We start from the raw sequence: 16967 nt of genomic DNA, 5'->3' as shown, positions 1-16967 counted from the left end.
TGAAACATCATCAATCAATAGTTTGATTACATGTAATTAAAAGGTATTAATTGTGTTTAACCACTATGTTCTCGAATCACTTTCTATAATAACATTTTAACATTTTTTAGGTGTTAACATTTATTTAGTGACAGTTAGGACCATATACTTAATGTACAAATAGATATATTTTAAGTTCACATTGTTTTTTTAGGTAGAAACACACTAAAGTTGTTATATCAATTATTATATTAATTAAAACTCCTAAGCAATTACATTAATATCCATTTTTCATCTCCATGGCAACTATGGCCAATATTCTGTGAAGTAATAAGTGGCAAATCAATCTTCACTTACATTATTGTAGCTCGTTTCTTTGCTTCTGTTGGTATTCTCATTTCTGGCAACTTCTGATCATTAGTGTATATTGTATTGTATTGTATTGTATTGTATTGCATTGCATTGCATTGCATTGCATTGCATTGCATTGCATTTTATTGTATTGTATTGTCAAATACTGACTTGTTCGGCTTCTTTGTTATTTTACTAGTGTCCAAAATTAATGCTTTAGTGTCTACTTTTTCAGGAACGACTCCGCCCATCAACTTTGCCCTCATTCGGGCAAAAGCTGTCATTGTACGTTCTTTCTTTGTAAGTTCGTCAGATATGGACTGGTCGTAGCTGCTTGCTGTGAACTTGTGTTGGGTTTGTTAGATATCTGGTTTACGTTCAGCAAAGTTTAACTTCCACTGTTTGAGGAACGACTCCACCCATCAACTTTGCTCTCATTCGTGCAAATGCTGTCATTGTACGTTCTTTCTTTGTAAGTTCGTCAGATGGACCGGTTGTAGCTGCTTACTGTGAACGTGTGCTGGGTTTGCTAGATATCTGGTTTACGTTCAGCAAAGCTTGATTAGTAAATTCCACTTTTTGAGGAACGACTCCACCCATCAACTTTGCTCTCATTCGTGCAAATGCTGTCATTGGACGTTCTTTCTTTACAGGTTCGTTCTGTAGATGGTGTAGCGGCTTGCTTTGAAGTCGTGTTTACTTGTATATTAGTAGGGTGTCCTTCCCCAAAACTTTCATAAATAGGTTTTGAGGGGTAGAATGTTCCCTACTTCCTTGAATTGCAGCGGCAACACTTTGTTTTGCTCTCAAGTGTGAGAAGTGTTTCTGTTTGGTGTTCTTGGCAACTAAATGAAAATTAGGTGATGTGAAATCAAGAAACGACTCTCAAGAACCATAAATTTACAAAAAAATATCCTCGAGCAGTATTCCTCTGTAATGCATCGATAGGTTTCAGCGCTAGAGGAATCGCTGTAGTGCAAAATATCATTGAGTTAGGGGTGCTCAAACATAGTTCAAAGGTTAATAACCAGTATAAACAGCGCTCTTGCAAACAACTGTGTTTGTACAGTACTGGTGAAGTGGCGTGACAGTGGCTACCAGCATTTTCCGTTCGGTGTTTGTAGTTCGACGATTTGTTGCAATGGCATCCTCAAAACCAGTTATTAACGTAGACATTGTGAGTGATGTTATATGACCCTGGTGTTATGTCGGGAAGAGAAAGCTGGAAGGAGCCATGCAGAAAACTCAAGGTAACGTTATTTCGGGCATAGCTCTGGACGATCACAGAAACAAGACTTGTGTGTAATTTTACCCCGTTCATATATAGTTGGCTAAACACGTCAATATCATCGATATTATCAACATTTTATTGTATTCTGATAGAAATGTTCTGATACATATCTCGGAAAACAAGTGCCTGTGGACTTGATACAACAGTGAACAAAATTGCGTACAACAACAGTCCCTCTATACAACTTACATTACTCATTAGTGTTTTAGTAAATTTTAGCACACACGTGACAGAGAACCTTAAAAGTTTCTGTTTGTCTGAGCTTTTCTTTCAACATTCGAGTAAAGCCATTACTTTTTCGTCGTCGTAAACTACTGATGCTTGCATGATGTAGCTACGTCACGGTGAACCGTTATCTTCAATTTGTTCATATATGTTCAGCAATGTCACAGTGATGTCAGCAGAAAATTGAATGAATCAGCATTTTCGTATTGAAACTTGTTTTAAGTTGAAACGTGCAGGTAGAATAGCACGGTCAGTAGCCTACGTGTGGGTATGTATTTAATAGGTCTCCCTTATAGTAATACATCCTTGTTAGACTAAAAAGGTCAGGCATTGGATATAATCCCAGGTTCCCACTCCAGTATATTGATATTAGCTCATCAATACAGTGGAGCTTTTAATTATTACACAGGATTATTAATTTATTGAGGGCCAACTTTTCTATTGCTCTACAACTGTGGTTAACACTTTGATTACAATTGAATCCAAATCATTTCATAAGAAGACATATTTACAATTGTATACAGTATAGTGACTCAGTCTAGTGCTGTTTCTTGAATCAGTCTAGCACAATGAGGTCCTGAGATGTATTAGATGAAATTTTAACAGCACAGCCCACATAGTCACCATGTCTTTGTTAATCAATTACCAATTTCTAACCTATAACACAGTCCCTAATAAAGTTAGTGTTTATTGGGGTAGTTATGTAATGTCCACATATGATATATTTGTCAGCTCAGGATGCTACTTATACACTGTTTACATCTTGTAACAGTTGGGGTTCACTGTTTGGATGAACAACTTTTGGTATGACCATAAAGTGGTTCAGAGACCACATGGTTTAGAGACCATATTGGCATCCAGACTAACATACAATGATCTTCATCAACTGTAATTCTTAGCCTGTCTCAAGCTTTGCTACAATTACCTACTAGCAGCAAGTTTCTCTATTGATCACAGTGTAATCTTTCACTACCTGATGTTTACTTAGAGTACATTTCACCAGTGGTGTTTTAAGTAGAGTCTTCAGCAGTGTTTCTGTTTTAGTGAGAATGAAATGGTGACGTGGCAGTTTGAATTTATCTAAGTGAAGTTTTCAGCATAGACTGTCCAACGATATGGTCCATTTGATCATCGCTTCACTCGTGTGGGTAGATGCTTCGCCATAATCAAATTGTTGATAAGACCAAGGCTGGTTAGTCACTACACAGATAATATGACACATAACTCACTTCACTCAGACTAATAAACAAACAACCCCAACAGTTGATGTTAAGTTAACAACTAGAACACAATACAACATTGCAACTTTGTTTGTTATACCAGATTAGATATACCACAGTGTCCCTATCCTGAAGCAGTGTTTCCTTTGGGTCAAAATATTTACTAGCAATTTGGCTAATTTGCCTCAAAATTTATTAGCCAAACCAGACTTTCAATTAACCAAACTTTTGCGATAAAAATGAACCTATAAAGTAAAGACAATAACGCAAACTTGTATGTTTTTACTTTGTTTATTTACATACATTTTTCACGTCATGTTGGCAAACATATGGTTCTCATCTTTGCTTCGAAGTTGTAGCACCAAACATCAAGGTTTTAATCAGCTCTCATTGTAACTACATTTTGTATTTTCTAAATCGATGTGCAGTGTGACCTATGAAATTTGAATATGACCCATCGTATGCATAACGTTTCAACAGTTTCATGTGCCCCATGACCATTTTCTGACGTGGAGAGCACGTCTAGGGTAGTTTAGAAACTATGCGATGTTATCATTACTTATCCACGTGATTGGTTACTTATTAACAGACGTGGTGCGAAAGGGTTTCCATCGATAGAACAGCCATTACAATTAAATATCAGGCGGTGAAAGATACACACTGCCACAGGCACTCGAATCAATGTGTATGATTTTAAAAAAAATATGTATGTACATAAGACTTATTTACATACATATTTTTTTTTAAATCATACACATTGATTCGAGTGCCTGTGCACACTGCACTGTGATCAATAGAGAAACTTGCTGGAAGTAGTCAGTTTCAGCACAGCTTGAGACAGGCTAAGGGATACAGTTGGTAGAAAATCGTTGTATTGAGTAACCAGTGCTACATTGTACATGCTAGAGCTACATGTAGCAGTAGTAGTTGGAATCTCTACCTACAGTACATGTACATGCTGCTCATTGGACAGTTGCAATCACATGATTGCATTGCATATGGAATTATACAAATCTCCTATCCTCTTAATATCACTATCATTTGGTATGTTTGTTAAAACCTAACCCATTAACCTAACACCAAGGTGTAACTCAAATTTAATCAAACACACTTGGAGTTGTTAAAACATGTACAAAAATGTAGCTGTATCCTGAGGCAGCATTCCAAAGGTTTAACTTCACTGAATTACTTATGAATTATTTGTCTGGATGCCAGTGTGTTGAAAAATCATTGAGATTCTGAGATTTGATGAAGGATAGAACTAAACTAATAACTTAAAAACTCGTAATATTTGTAATATTGTACAATAGTTTGTTAACATTGTAATCCAAATACCTGTGTAGCTACATTTGTATATTTGTGTGTTTGATTCCTATCTACATGTATCACATATCCTCATCAATCTTGCCTGTAATTCTACTTCATGTGTGACAATTGTCAGACTCACTGAGGCATTGAATCTGATAAAATATTTCATATCTATTATTCTAGATAAATATGAGTTTAGAGTGACATGGGAACCTTTCTTTCTGCGACCCGACACACCTGAGGAAGGTAGAGTTAAACCACCAAGTACTCCTGACAATCCAAGGTAAACAAGTTCTATTTTAATATTAGCATATTGTATACATGTAACTCAGCACATGAATTCCTATCTGAAACATCAAATATTAATTTGTTTGATTGCCAGTCCACCAGAAATACATAAAAATGACATATTTTTGACTTGATGTTCTCATAAGTCAAAGTTCTGTCATTACTTACAGGAATATGTCTGTGAGTTTAAATTCAAGAAAAAGATGAAAGTTATTTTTTTCCTAAATTATGGAAGGTCACTTTCAAGTCAAATTTTCTGCAAATTGATGGATGACTTACAAAATCAAGAGTAAGTCATTATTAAAGAAGGGTACCATATGTCAACATACATGTACTGTACTGTACATAATATTATTAAACATGCCCAAACAGTTGGATCACAAGTGTGCGGGAATGGCCAGAAAGACCAAAGGAACCAATTGCAAAATGTTACAGTTTAATTGCTATAACAGCTTTACCATTGTATATTTGCATTTCTGCTATTAAAGCAATAGTCTTTCCATTTGTCTTCCAGAGTTGGTGCTCGACTTAAGGCAGTAGGAGAAGCTGTTGGGATTGACTTTTCTGGTAAGAGTGATGTGGCTCCTAACACCACATTACTTCATACTCTGTCGGAGTATGCACTCAAGGAAGATAGTTCTGGAAAGAAACAGGATGAGCTTCAGGAAATTCTCTTTAAGGTTAGCATTATAATGATTCTAGAGGAGTGAGTATGTTATAATGTAAACCAAAACTATGATATCATTTCATATCTTTGCAGACCCTTCTTATTGCAATACTTCCCAGTGTTATTTCCTTTGTGAATAGCTCTTTTACATGTATTACATCCTCTGGATAGGACATGAACGCTCTTCTGAAATGTGGCGTCATTGACTAAAAAAGAAAAGATGAATAAATAAAGATAAATAAAAGAATAAAAAAGTTAAAAAAAAATTAAATTAAACAATACTAACACATGGTTACAACAATTACAAGAGTCTGATCACATCATTGCTACATATCAATATTTAAAAGCAATGTACAATATAGTACATTACCCCTTGGCTTCCGTTTAAGTCAGAGTACTTCATATGTCAATATCTGTAATCTGTGTGGGCAGACTCTTTGTTTTGACTGTTGCTTCTTTAAATTTGACCTCCTCTTCTCTTGTTCATTTTGACTTTCACACCCAGCTTGTTTGTCATCTTTATCTTCTTGATTTTTTCCCCAGCATTTTCATTTGTTGTTTCATTTTTGTTTGGCGTACCAGTTCCTTCTACAAAGCCTTTTGTACCCATAACCACTTAAGCGATCTTCTTAATAGCTTTGGGTACATAATAGTATGTACTAGCTGTGTTACTTTGATGGGTCATTTGGCCAGCCAATGCCTTGGCCATCTCTGGCCCGTGGCCGTGCACCATTGCTGCAACTCCTTTCTGGATTTCCTAGGTGGCATTTGAAAACTGGTAGTAAATTTACTAATTGGGTTCAAAAATTTGAAGTAAATTTCAAAAATTGCTAGTGAAGTTTAATCAAGTTTAATCAATTGTAGCTGGGACTCATGAAATGTGTCAAACATTCATTTGGTCTTTTTTTCAACAGATAGTATTCATACTTTGGTGTAGAATAACACAACACACATTACTGTATATCAGTGTCAAACACCAATGTTTTTTTACGCTTGTGCATCTGCATTACATGTTGAATTTCACATAATTTTCTAAATTGAAGGTCAGTAGACACTGTTAGTCCTCTTCATTTTGATAAAAGTCCATTTTCAAAAGTGCTTTAGCAGTTGAAATGAGCCTCTCTAGTCTTGAAGTAAGTCGTACTTGATAAAGATTAGATATTGGACTACTACTACATGTACTCATTGAACCTAAATATCCAGTCATCCTGATTCTTCTCTGTTTGACTGAACACTATGTCTCAAAGGCTCCCTAACTTTTATTGCTATTAATAATGATACCATCATCTGCTTCAGGCAACTCCGATACATATTCATTCCTTAGATTTCCTGTAACATTTTCACAATTACCCAAAGTCTTAAGTAGAAGTTATGTGAAGGGGGGGGGGGGGGGGGGGGGGGTTCTGGAATACTACCAATGAATTCTTGCAGTGTTTAACCAGGAGTTTCCTTCATATCTATCAACACCCTACATATATGTACTGCAGTCACACTGCCACTGATTAAACTAAAATCTGTTGTACTCCTTTGAAACTGTATGCTAAGCTTAGCCAAATGTGAAAGTATGTCGCCCATTTAATTAAATGTTGCCATGAATTTAAAGGTGGATACTATTTTCAGCAGCCCTATTACAGCTGACTCCCCACTGTCAGCATCACTAGCCAAACAAATCCTCATTGTTTTCAGATAGGCTATTACAGCTTCCACAGCGCCATTCACTGACAACCACCTGGTATCACATGGTCTGACAAACAATCTTGACTGTTGTCCTAAAATCCCAAATATAATTTTAGGTCTGGCTTTATCATTTGTAGAATAATGGAAGTAGTTGAAAATTTGAACAAGATGTTGCTCAAATTTATCTTTTTATTTGACACTGTGAGCCACCTGTGCTGCTGCAAGAGCCAATCTGTGGTCAGAACAATGAATGGCAACAAGATATGGATTAATTTCATTTCAGAGTCTTGTAGTTACTCCTTTATGTTTACCTGTCATAACTGAGGCCCCATCTGTCCCAGCACCATACATGTACATGTGTTTTACTTCAACTCCTTCACCTTGTAACACAGTAGTAAGTGCATTAAAATATCATCTGATGTACATGGTCACCCAAATAGTCCTACTACATGTACTTCAAAGTAGCAAACAGTCACCTTTGCATTGACTAAAGTATCTCAAATATATGATAACAGTCTTATCCATTCCTATGTCTGACATTTCATCAATGAGTACTGCAAAACAACTGGCATCATTAACCTCTTGAACAATTTGCTCATCAAAAACAAACTTCATGGCTTATTGAAAAGCTTCGACAGAATTAGAATGTTCATACATGTAGTTTGTGTGTGGATTAACTTTTAGCCCATTCAAAATGTCGCAACCCTAACTCATACAGAGGAAATTAAGATCAAACAAATTGAATTTGGATGGTACTTCTTAGCTACTGTAAAAAGTACACATTTTTCTTTTGCAGCATGAATACTTTCTTTCTCTTTCTTGTAAGTATTAGAGACACTTTGTGTAAACATTGGTCGGTAATGACTTGCTTCATGAAGAGCTCGATGTTCTTTTATCAGAGCATGTTTCGTGTAGAAGTCTTTTGTGATGAAATTACAGCCTGAATTGGTGAATGAATTCACCTTTCCTTCCTCATTACACCACTTTCATATCATGACACCCTTTTCCTTGTCATACATGTATTCCAACCATGGGAAAGTTACCTGAAATAAAATAAATCCACACTGATTTTAGTATTACATCTTGATCAGAACTTATTAACTAACTTCTGTAGCATTAACACTCACTCAATTATTTAGATAAGATGACAGGCAAATGCAGATGTTTTATTTCAAAACACACTATGTAACAATAAAAGGAGGGATAATGTAGCAGAAAGTAATTCTACAAAACTACACTTCACACAGCAAGAATTTCAAGTGTTCTACAAGTCTACATACAAATTTAAAGTACATTTACGGATGGCCATGTGATTGTGTTCTTGTACCCTGCTTTCATAAATTGTACAGTTGCAAGTTCTACAGATTTAACTTCCAATACTTCACCAATGAAGTATCCCGGATCATAGGCTACTACCACCGGGACCCCTTGACTGTTAAAGTCATAATGGAAAGTCCAAGACCTTTCTTTAGACCATAATTAATCTTTCATCTTTCATCCTCAAAACCTTAGTCTTGTATCTAATTAAGAATGTTTAATTGTTGTGTTTTTGTATTGGCCTTTGATACTATTCTTTTGACATCTGTTTCATTTTTTACATGGTCCATGTACCATGTTTAAATACATATTGCGTTATATTTTCTATCTCTGCAAGTTTTGTTATTGCCTTTCCTCGTTTTTCTTCCTAACTTCCTTTAATCTAGAGAAGGTCTCTACTTTAACATCTTTTTCAATGACTCTGTATCTGTTATGCAGGCTTGAGGCCTTTGACCTTGCAAACTTCAACAGATGTTCTTAAGTAGCAGTATCTTATAAAGCCATGTTGAGATTGTGGTTTAAGGCATCTGTATGCTAGAGTGGTAGAATAAAGACCCATGGTGTCGCTTAAACATACCAATATCTAAGTCTCCAAATTCATACTCGCTAATACAAGATTTGTGAGTTTATAGTGTTTCATACAATTTCCCTTATGTCATCTAGGGGTTCATGACCATATCTTCCCCTGGGAGGACGTTTACCAGTTGTAGCTCAGTTATTTGTATCATTGAATCCATCAGACTTTGTAAGGTGGATTTCATCAAAAGTTCTGCTGTTGACGAGTATTTATCTGAGAACAAACTGTCGTAGTCTTCATCTCTGGGGGCATTGAATTTGTCAAATATTCCAACACCGTCACTATTCATCAGTGATGCAGCATCAGTTCTCCATAACCTAAATTTGCCAAGCATTTCTTGTATATAAATATACTGATCTAGATATTCCACATCACTCGTGAAATATCGGTCATGTGGTGAATCAACGTAGCAGCCCCAAGAGAAAAAAATTGTTGCAGCGGTTCATTCTGAAACTAGTGACAAATGATCTCTTTGCTAATTTTTCTTCCAGAAATGAAACCCATTTCATCCTGCAACCATTTTTCTCATCTCCTCTTTGTCCTAACAAATCACATCCAGTTCTGACAAATCTACAGGTGCATGTTCCCTTAGTTGTTTTGAAGCGATTACATTTTGGAGAGGCATCATGACCTACATTTCTCAGTTTCTGTAATTCTGATTCTACTGCTGTGCTCTGACAAAGTAGAAAGTGGGCATTGCAAAACAAGAAATGAGTATTAACTTCTGTACCAAAATAATCATTTTTTATATGTTGAAAGTAGTCTATTAAAGGCCTTGCTAACACTGCACCTGTCACCCATAACAGCAAACATTTTATCAAGAAGACATTGTCTTTCCCAACATTGTCAAACTCAAATAAATATCACTCAGTTCATCTATCATTTCAATTACATTGTCCAACAATGTGACACTATCTTCTATTGCTACTGATGAAAATCCGACAGAGATCGTTCTACCACTGTCTAGGGTCATTTGTTTACCTGTTATCTTTTTATGATCACAACTTGTACCATCACTGTGTTGATCCCAGTGTTTGCTATTTGTTCTCTCCTCTGCAACTTGGTATTTTTGCTAAAGTGTAAGCCATGTCTACATAATTTAACACAGTTGATGAACTGGGAAGGTCGTTGTTGACGATGTGATTGTCGATGTGATGCAGCCATTTGCTTACGCATTGTACCAGTTTTAACATTTTTTGATGACACTTAACATTCATTAGCTAACTCCATAGCACACATTTCCATCTCATCAGTACACTTATTACCTACACCTCAGTGTTTGCGGTGATTTTTTTCATTGCATATGTTGTACACAGTGCTACCACGAGTAACCGCATGCGTCTTTCCATATTTCATACATAGTGAACAATAAAGTAATGTTTTCTTACTTCCATCGTCGTTTTCATTGATATTATATTGTAACCATGGGTATTCGGTGCACCACTGCTCATTTACCTGAAGTATGACGTCATGTAGTTGCCTTTACTTTTTTTGTTGGCGGTGGTCCTTCAACATTGACACTATCTTGAGAGTTCTCCCTGTATGGACAGATTTCTAGCTTCATGTGTCGTACTATTAGACTTCGGTTTCTGTTGTTTTGAGCCATGAAAAATAGACTTTGACATGAAATTATATATCAATAAAGTACTTTGTTTTGCAGACGTAGTGAAAGTGTTTGAATCTTTATGCCGTCATACATTTTCGTGCCAAACGATAACAATAGTTGTTACGTACACAATAAAATGTTGCAATTTTTCAGTGTGGGTTGTATGATTGGAGTTTTTTTAGGTGACATGTTTCTAACATTGTATTAATTTTTGGTAATATGCACATTCTATCATCACTTCCACACATGTACAAGGTGTGATAACTGGATATATGGATTGTAAACTGTGCACGGGATGCAAGGCATATCATCAGAGGGACAATGTGGCGAAATTGGTTGCGTACAGGATATGGATCGTTTGATCAAATATGTGTAAAATTAATTTAGTTTCCATTGCGTATAATGTGTGATTTTGCGTCGCCACGAACACTGCACCTTCCCTTGTCCAGAAAGAACCATCCGTTTTATGATGTTGGATTTCAGCATCAAGTTCAATTATCTGAGCTTTTAATTAGTCCCCGCGGACGAAGTCCGGAACGGGGACTTATGGATTGGGTTCCGTCCGTGTGTCCGTGCGTCCGTCCGTGTGTCCGTCCGTCCGTCCGTCCGTCCGTCCGTCCGCAGCCGTTTCTTGGAGATGCCTGTACCGATTTTTTTCAAACTTGGTACAGGGGCAACATGCTATGGCATACATATGCACGTCAATTTGTTTTATGATACGATCCAATATGGCCGCCTAGCAGCCATTTTGTTTGTGAATTTTCCCTGTCTAAAGCCATAACTCTATTAGACTTCGGTTTCTGTTGTTTTGAGCCATGAAAAATAGACTTTGACATGAAATTATATATCAATAAAGTACTTTGTTTTGCAGACGTAGTGAAAGTGTTAGAATCTTTATGCCGTCATACATTTTCGTGCCAAACGATAACAATAGTTGTTACGTACACAATAAAATGTTGCAATTTTTCAGTGTGGGTTGTATGATTGGAGTTTTTTTAGGTGACATGTTTCTAACATTGTATTAATTTTTGGTAATATGCACATTCTATCATCACTTCCACACATGTACAAGGTGTGATAACTGGATATATGGATTGTAAACTGTGCACGGGATGCAAGGCATATCATCAGAGGGACAATGTGGCGAAATTGGTTGCGTACAGGATATGGATCGTTTGATCAAATATGTGTAAAATTAATTTAGTTTCCATTGCGTATAATGTGTGATTTTGCGTCGCCACGAACACTGCACCTTCCCTTGTCCAGAAAGAACCATCCGTTTTATGATGTTGGATTTCAGCATCAAGTTCAATTATCTGAGCTTTTAATTAGTCCCCGCGGACGAAGTCCGGAACGGGGACTTATGGATTGGGTTCCGTCTGTCCGTCCGTGTGTCCGTGCGTCCGTCCGTCCGTCCGTCCGTCCGTCAGCAGCCGTTTCTTGGAGATGCCTGTACCGATTTTTTTCAAACTTGGTACAGGGGCAACATGCTATGGCATACATATGCACGTCAATTTGTTTTATGATACGATCCAATATGGCCGCCTAGCAGCCATTTTGTTTGTGAATTTTCCCTGTCTAAAGCCATAACTCAGACATGCTTGAACAAATCTCATTCAGAGTTGGTATTAGGACAGTGTTCTATGGCATATATGTGCACATTCATTGTTGTCATGATACGATCCAATATGGCCGCCTGGCAGCCATTTTGTTTGTGAATTTTCATGTCCAAAGCCATAACTTAGACATGCTTGAACAGATCTCATTCAAAGTTGGTATTAGGACAGTGTTCTATGACATACATGTGCATATCCATTTTCATTGTGATACGATCCAATATGGCTGCCTGGCAGCCATTTTGTTTGCAAATTTTCCATGTCCAAAGCCATAACTCAGACATGCTTGAACAGATCTCATTCAAAGTTGGTATTAGGACAGTGTTCTATGACATACATGTGCATATCCATTTTCATTGTGATACGATCCAATATGGCTGCCTGGCAGCCATTTTGTTTGCAAATTTTCCATGTCCAAAGCCATAACTCAGACATGCTTGAACAGATCTCATTCGAAGTTGGTATTAGGACAGTGTTCTATGACATACATGTGCATATCCATTTTCGTCATGATACGATCCAATATGGCTGCCTGGCAGCCATTTTGTTTGTGAATTTTCCATGTCCAAAGCCATAACTCAGACATGCTTGAACAGATCTCATTCAGAGTTGGTATTTGGACAGTGTTCTATGACATACATTTGCATATCCATTTTCATATTGATATGATCCCTCATACCCGACCAATCCTTTATTGTTGTAGGCATGTTCCATGTCCGACAAGCAGACACAACATATCTAAGTCTGTTTGATTTAGGTTCACAAGTGTTGTTGCGTGATCAGAGTAGTGCTAATTCCTTAAAACCCAATCATAGCGGGGACTATGTCATTCTCAATGGCTTGTCCTTTTAAGTTTTATGTCACTATAGCAGCTGGGGTTCACTGATTGGATGAACAACATTCTGTGCAGATTGAGGGACTTTGACCAAACTGTGGTTAGAAATCCCAGTTGGCATCTAGACTAATTTTAATACTACCAACAGTTTTAGTTTTTGGTTTTGGTTCATCGATATAAATGATATAAACATAATGATGTTATCGCCTCCTCACATCACTTACATTCAAACTGGAGTTGAGTTTGTAGTAAACTGAACGAAGTAACAAATTACAACCGCCTCTCAGTGTGTGATGGATTACTACTGACATGCGCTGTTCATCCCTTCCCCAGCAGGAGATTTAAACTAGATTTTTGGATAGCATTTGTGTGTTTGACTATACACTGAATGTATAGTCAAAAACTCAAATTATGGTCAGAAAGAGATCATAGAGAATAACTACATTTATTAGTTAAATGTAACTTTTATTTATCACTGTTCTATCAATCTTTGCAGGCATACTTCACAGATGGCACTCCTTTAGAACTCGGTTTTCTACTACAGTGTGCAGAATCTGTTGGCTTAAACAAGGAAGCAGCGAAGGCTTACCTGGAAGATCCAGAAAATAAGAAAAAAGTTGCTAGAAAGGCCCTTGACTGGAGTGTAAACGGTGTAAGTGGTAAGTGTGCAGTTTGAATTTTTGTGCTCAGTTTAAGGATGAGATGCAGGTTTGTTGGCAAATTTTGGTCTTTTTGTTTTGCTCATTATGAAGCTCCATGGTGTGTTCCATCATTTGATTAAAAGATTTTTTGAAAATCGTTTATTTTTTCGACCAATAAATTTGAAAGGAAAAAATGACATGATCGCGATGTGTGTTTTATATGGTTTCATTCCTGAATGTTTATTTATAAGGATTTCCATATGTAAATAAGATTGACGGTACGTTGATTACAGAAGAGTGTCTTTTCATATGCAAATGAGACATAGCTAGTAGGCCTCTGTGCAATGACTGACTGACATGATCTCTCAGCTGGGTTGTTGTACAAAACCAATCTCATACTTATGAGTAGCCAATCAGAGTCCATCTTACAATATAACACTCAACATTCGAAATTGAAAGAAAGAGAACCACCAAACAATAACATCATTGTCTGCACTCTCTTGCTCTTTTGAAAGAGAGTGATCTGAAGTACTGTAACCATATGTTTTGGCGCATTACACATTTTCATTGGTTGAGTGAATTTACTCAGAGCTCTTGTGTAATTCAGGAAAACCTATATTGTATTGTGTCAGATGTATGCAACGAGCACTCACAAAAGAAGAAATGACAGTAAAAGTAACAGCCAAAAAGAAATGGCGAGGTGTACACTACATCAGATTTCAATCAGACTTTCTGTATAACTTTTAGTCTTATCCATTCATCTATCCACATATCAGTATCTACCTATATTTACCATTGTGCCGTCTACAGTGCTTCCCTTCAAAGTTTGAAAGATGAAGTACTGCAACATATTGAAACATTACTGAACTTGCCCTAATGCATTGCCTTAGATTTAGCTATGGTAGTTACAACATTACCTACACAGTGGCAAAGTTGAATGATAGTTGATAATGCTACACAGTGGCAAACTTGAATAATAGTTTACTTTGATAATGCTACAAATTGTTTCAAATAAACCCATCTGTTGAACGACATCATCACTGGTAGACACACAAGTATTGTCCAATAACAACAAACCTTCAGTAAGTAACTTTAAGTGGCTCTGACCCTAACAAAAGTTTGTACAAAGTCACAAACCTGCTTTGGTTATGTATCAATATGTTGTAGTAATTCATCGTTAATACACTCTTTGGTTAGAAGCACTGTTAAAGCCATGTGATGTGCCAATTATGCATACCAATTTCTAGTGATGTACATCAAAATTATATTGTCCAATGTGGTAACTGACAAAATAAACAATTTATTATTTTGACCCGCTATGAATTTATTTATTTTTAGCACAAATGAACTGAGGTTCAGTAGTGCTTTAGCCATGGGGAAGTGTCCTGTCTGTCTGTCTCCATGTTTCTCTGTGGGTGACTTTAAGTCAAAAACCACTGGGAAGATTATTTTGATATTTGGTATCTATCATTTCATCTCATCAATCCAATGGTCAGCATTGTCAATTTCATAAATAATATGATAATTTTAATGAATTATAATAACCTACAGTTGTCTTTATTTAAGAAAGTTTTTATATCATTATTTATCTCTATAGGCAACCCTGTAATAATATTCTGTTTCTTTACACTTTCAGGTGTTCCAACATTTTACATGAATCGACAAAGAGTGTTTTCTGGAGCACAGGATGAAGCAAGTTTCATAAAAGTTTTTGAGTTGATAGCTAAGACGTAAGTGAAAGACTATCATAGTAAGGATGGCCATGGTTTCCATCCAAATCAAATGGTTGTTGCCAGATGTATATATTGTATGAGAATAAATGTTCATGGACTTTGGGGTTCATACTTAGTAATGAAAATTTCTACTCACAGAATCAAAAAATTTATAATTTCTTTAGAGACAATAGCCCATTGTAGTACATGATGATGCTAATGAGATGTCAGTGGAAATTTTGGATTTGCTTCCAAGAAAGTTTTTGACTCTGCGATTAGGAATTTATATAACTGAATAGATATGTGTATTGTAGCTGAGTAATTTGTTTCTTATCATTATAACGAACCAATTAGCCAATATCTTTATTGTTCACCACATAAATGTACAAGCCTTTTGAACATGTTCAAACAAAAAATACATGTATAGGATTTATACCATGGTTGTTCTACATCATAACAACACGCGTCTGCTTCACTGGTTTTGCAGTGCTAAAAATGTAAGTCAAAACGTTCCAAATTGCCATTACTTTCCATATTTTTTTCGTTGATTAAACTTGCACAACTGAACTGAATTATTTCCTAATATGTTTCTTGATTCAGCTGGAAGATACTTCAGACCAAAGGGTTTTGCCACCATTTGTCAATTGATGACAAGGCTCCATATATTTTCCTTAGCTGAACCAAAGAACTTTTTTGGGGATTAACATCTAATTGTAAAAGTCAGTTCTGAGTGGTGGTTCACATACCCCACTATATCTTCATAAAAAAATAATTGTTTAGTTCCAGTAACCCTACACCACCTAATTTTTCACTGCTGACCCTAACATTTTTTTTTACATATTCAAGAAAAAATAATAAAATAGCTAAATTTGTGAAGTCTCAAGAAATAGTGGATGTGGAAACTGACATCAACTTTAAAAAGAAAATATAAAACTGTTCTGCCAATCTGTAATGGCTGTACATCTTATAGGAAGAAATACGCGTGTCTAAGGCATATTCTATACCTGCTCATTCTGAGTGTGTTATATCGGCGCGTTTACGAGGGGATTACCCAACACATTATCGCTTGCTCACATAGGTATCGGCGTAAAGTGACTTTGCGCTTCAAAAATCAATAATAACTCTATTTCTACGTAAGAAATCATGGCCAATAATCAAATCCTGCTTCAATTCTTTGAGGACATAGACTTGCATAGTAATTCCATGATTAGTAAAGAAAACAGGAATTCTAAGACATCCTAAAATAGGCAAAGTACGCCCATCTGGTAAATTAACTACCTTATAACTTGATTTAAAAAGCTTTAATGCTTTCTTAACCTGTGAATATTATTCAACAATGACGCTGAAATTATTGATACATCTGAACCTGTATCTAAAAGTGCTGAAACTATACGATCAAAAATACATACATTAATTAAATTATCATTTACAACCATCAACTCTAGAAAATTAACACAATGAGGATTTAAAAGATATACCGTTGCGAGACTTATCATCGGATTGTTGATACAAATTTCGTCCCGCAACATTTACCCATTTTTTGGAAAAGCATGTCGTGCTCCATTTCTATCACAAAATCTGGCCACATGGCCTATCTCTCCACAATTGTAACACCCACGATTTGGATTTTGATAACAATTTGGACTTGAATGCCCTG

The 16967-nt window shown here is 36.2% G+C and overlaps 1 protein-coding gene across 1 annotated transcript; it reads left to right on the top strand.

Annotated features, from left to right (window-relative positions):
* Window positions 1–1453: 1453 nt before the first annotated feature.
* On the top strand, window positions 1454–15661 carry LOC144442815 (uncharacterized protein YwbO-like). The gene is made up of 5 exons (XM_078132187.1): window positions 1454–1580; window positions 4558–4657; window positions 5177–5342; window positions 13454–13616; window positions 15235–15661. Exons 1-5 carry the CDS (start codon window positions 1472–1474, stop codon window positions 15330–15332), a joined length of 636 nt encoding a protein of 211 aa, XP_077988313.1. The 5' UTR covers window positions 1454–1471; the 3' UTR covers window positions 15333–15661.
* The last annotated feature ends 1306 nt before the right edge of the window (window positions 15662–16967 follow it).

Source organism: Glandiceps talaboti, chromosome 11 (assembly GCF_964340395.1).
Source record: "Glandiceps talaboti chromosome 11, keGlaTala1.1, whole genome shotgun sequence".
Taxonomy (NCBI): domain Eukaryota; kingdom Metazoa; phylum Hemichordata; class Enteropneusta; family Spengelidae; genus Glandiceps; species Glandiceps talaboti.
The sequence above is the reverse complement of the archived record's forward strand: the minus strand, read 5'-3'. Positions and strand labels throughout refer to the sequence as shown.